General features: G+C 42.8%; 1 protein-coding gene across 1 annotated transcript; it reads left to right on the top strand.

Moving 5' to 3' along the window:
* On the top strand, positions 1–2,419 carry LOC122043756. Its single transcript, XM_042604342.1, has 3 exons — positions 1–58; positions 1,112–1,461; positions 2,381–2,419. The coding sequence occupies exons 1-3, from the start codon at positions 1–3 to the stop codon at positions 2,390–2,392; spliced, it is 420 nt and encodes a 139-aa protein (XP_042460276.1). The 3' UTR covers positions 2,393–2,419.
* Positions 2,420–3,122: the final 703 nt, after the last annotated feature.

The following is a 3,122-nucleotide window of genomic DNA, read 5'->3' as shown; positions in this document are numbered from 1 at the left end:
ATGGCAAGGACTCTAGGGAGCAAGGGAAGTAGAGGAGAACACCGGAAAAACCTCTCCGGTGAGCTGAGCTCGAATAGAGTCGTCACTGAAGCTTGTTTTCCATGCCAAGAGTGTTGGTTGCTACTCGGAAAACCTAATGGTTCCACTGTATAAAAATTTTACACAAAGGTCTGAACCTTTTCCTAGCTACCATGTGTTCTTTTAAATTAAACTTGGATCGCCTGCGGAACATAACACGTTTGATCCAAAGTTTAATCTATTTGTTCTTTTAGGTTTTGACTTGGATCTCCTGCGGAACTTAACACGTTCGATCCAAATCACCTAAGTTATTAATTCCATTAAATATTAATTTCCATAATTGGTTCCCAGTACTAACGTGGCGAGGCACATGGCCTTCTTGGATATGGGGACAACCACCACCGACTAGACAAAACCTTTTAAGGAAAGCTAATATTTAATTTCCTAAAATAACTTTAGGTTAACCGAAAGGAACAATCAAATCACAAGGAAAAGAAAAAATAAAGAACACAACATCGAAAACAAATTCGAAATACTAGAATCGCATGCCTCTTGTATTTAGTATTATTTCTAAAAATAACTAGTATGATGCGGAAAGGAAAAATACTAGTTATACCTTTTAGAAAGACCTCTTGATCTTCTACCGTATTCCTCTTCTAACCTCGGACATTGTGTGGGCAACGATCTTCTGAGATGAGAACCACCAAGCACCTTCTTCTTCCTTACAAGTTTCGGCAATCAAAACTTCTCCTAGGATGAAGAGGTTCGGCCACCACCACCATGCTCCAAGGGATGCTAGAAAAGAGGCTTCTTTTCTCTCATTCTTCTCCTTCTTAGATCCGGCCACCAAAGCTATCTCTGTAAAATACGGCACTCAAATAATATTTAAATAATAAGGTTATTTGATAAATAATTTTATTGGAATTTTTAGAAATTTTTAGAAATGTTTCTAGATTTAATCAGAGCCCATAGGGTGTATTTTGAGGGGATAAAATATAGGCTTTGGAAAAGGTCTGTTTGGAATACCCGAAAGTGGGAGTTGATTGAGAAATGAATTTAGGGTTTGATTTTTCAAGTCCCTAAGTTATAAAAGGGAAAATTCTCCCGAGCCCTATTGCTTCTCCCCGTCGCCGAATCCCTTCCCTTCTCATCACCTTGCGACGCTGCCACCGCCGCGTCTCCCTCTCCCTCTCGCGAGAGCCACTCCCTGCCGGCTCTCCTCTCGTGAGTTCCCAAAGAGCCACAGCCGCCTGCTCTTTGTCCCTCACTCTCGCCGGCCTTTTCTCCCCGCACAAGCACCAGCCGAACCTCTCCTCCTCTCGCGTCGCCTCGGCCCCATCCGCCGAGTTTCTTTTCCACTCTTCTCCTCACGGATTCCCGCAACCACATCCGGCGACCTCCTCCTCACGTGAGCAGCAAGCCGCCGACCCTCTCCTTGCCGAGGTATGCTCTAATTGATCCAGCAAGTTCTCTTTAATATGTTGGTATGAGGTTTGTGAGGTGAAGACTCGATGCTTGGGAGGAGTTTATGCGTTTGTCTACTGCCCGATTGATTGAAAGTGTCGTGACTCAAGTTTTCTTTGCCGTTCTTGCTCCGATTGGATTCTTTTTCAAGATTTTACAATGGATTTGGATGGTTACAATTAAAAATGATTTAGTTCAGATTTGTCTTGATGATTTGAGTTAGGTTTCATGTTTTGGTAACCTTGGTTAGTGCGATGGTGTTGGGCTTCCTTCTTGCATAGCCGAAAGATTTGGGACAGGAGGATGGTATTTGTTTTTCGCCTCATTTGATGATGCAATTGCTGCTTCACAGATTTAATGCGTTTCATGGTGCTCAACTGTTTTGGGTAAGTGGAGTTTGATTGCAAGGTGGCTCTGTTGTGTCTTGTTGATTCCAGCTTCTGGACAGAGATCTTTCTTCTATGATTCTGGTTCTTCCTTGTGAATTAGATTTCTTGACCGATTCAGTGGTTTTCCATTGATGCCTACTGCTTCATTATATTTTTTAGAATTTTGTTGGATTTGAGATTGTAGATCGAATACAATGATGCCCTGTTTCTTCTTCATGAGTGGATTTGGGATTTGGTCAGTTTTGGTTAGTGTGTTTTGCTTGGAATTTATTCTATGGTGCCTTGGGTTCTATCGAGTTGGATATGGTTTTGGTAGTAGATCTATAGAATGAAGCATGAATTCAACTGTGGTTCCTACATATTGTGATGGTTTCGGGATCCCTTTCTCTATGGCCAGATCAATGGATTTCCAAAGTTGAGATGGGTTTTGTTGTTCGGTATTGCTGGAGTTTTCGGTTTAGATAGTGTCATTATGAAATTAGCTAAATTGTACATCACGTGATTTGCAGGACGTTGATTGAAGACGGTTGACACGATCTGCATATAAAGGCGGGTATTTCTTGCTTTATTTTCTTTTAGTATTTTGACCTTAGTGCATGAATCATTTTGGATAAGGATTGTTTACCTTGACTCCACTCTTATTTTTCTTGTGCTAGATACTTCCACGCAATCTTTGAGAAATTCGTTCCATATCTATACAGTCTCTTGTTGTTGTCCATGATCAGTAGCAGATACTAGATACCCTGTTTGTATGCTTTGACTGTTGTTTATTTATGTATGATATTGAGCATGCTGGCTTCATGTAGCATACCTGTTTCTGCTTATATATATGATGACTGTTACATTGTTCACATCATGTCATTGCATGCATGCCGCATCCTCGGCCACTCGAGAGAGTGGTAGCTGGAGTTGATGCCGCTTGTCCTGTCGTGCCGCACTCGGCCACGCGTGGGTAGTGGTAGCTGGAGTTGCAAGCAGCAGGGACCCCCTTCGCTGTGTAGCTAGTTAGCTACTCAGCACCTGTCCATCCTGTCACTCGCGGGAGTGGCGGCCTTTGGGTGGTACAGTTGTCATTGATCCGGCCTCTCGACCATACAGGGGTCATGGTGCTGAGAGGTGGGCGGGGTGACCATCCGTGCATACGCTGTTATTATGCCTTCTTTGGCTGCTGCTGTTTACTTATGCTGCTGTGGTATATTTATGTTGCCGTTGCTTCTTGCTGTTGTTCACTTATGCTGACATGCTGTCTTA

This window comes from Zingiber officinale, chromosome 2A (assembly GCF_018446385.1).
Source record: "Zingiber officinale cultivar Zhangliang chromosome 2A, Zo_v1.1, whole genome shotgun sequence".
Lineage (NCBI taxonomy): Eukaryota > Viridiplantae > Streptophyta > Magnoliopsida > Zingiberales > Zingiberaceae > Zingiber > Zingiber officinale.
The sequence above is the reverse complement of the archived record's forward strand: the minus strand, read 5'-3'. Positions and strand labels throughout refer to the sequence as shown.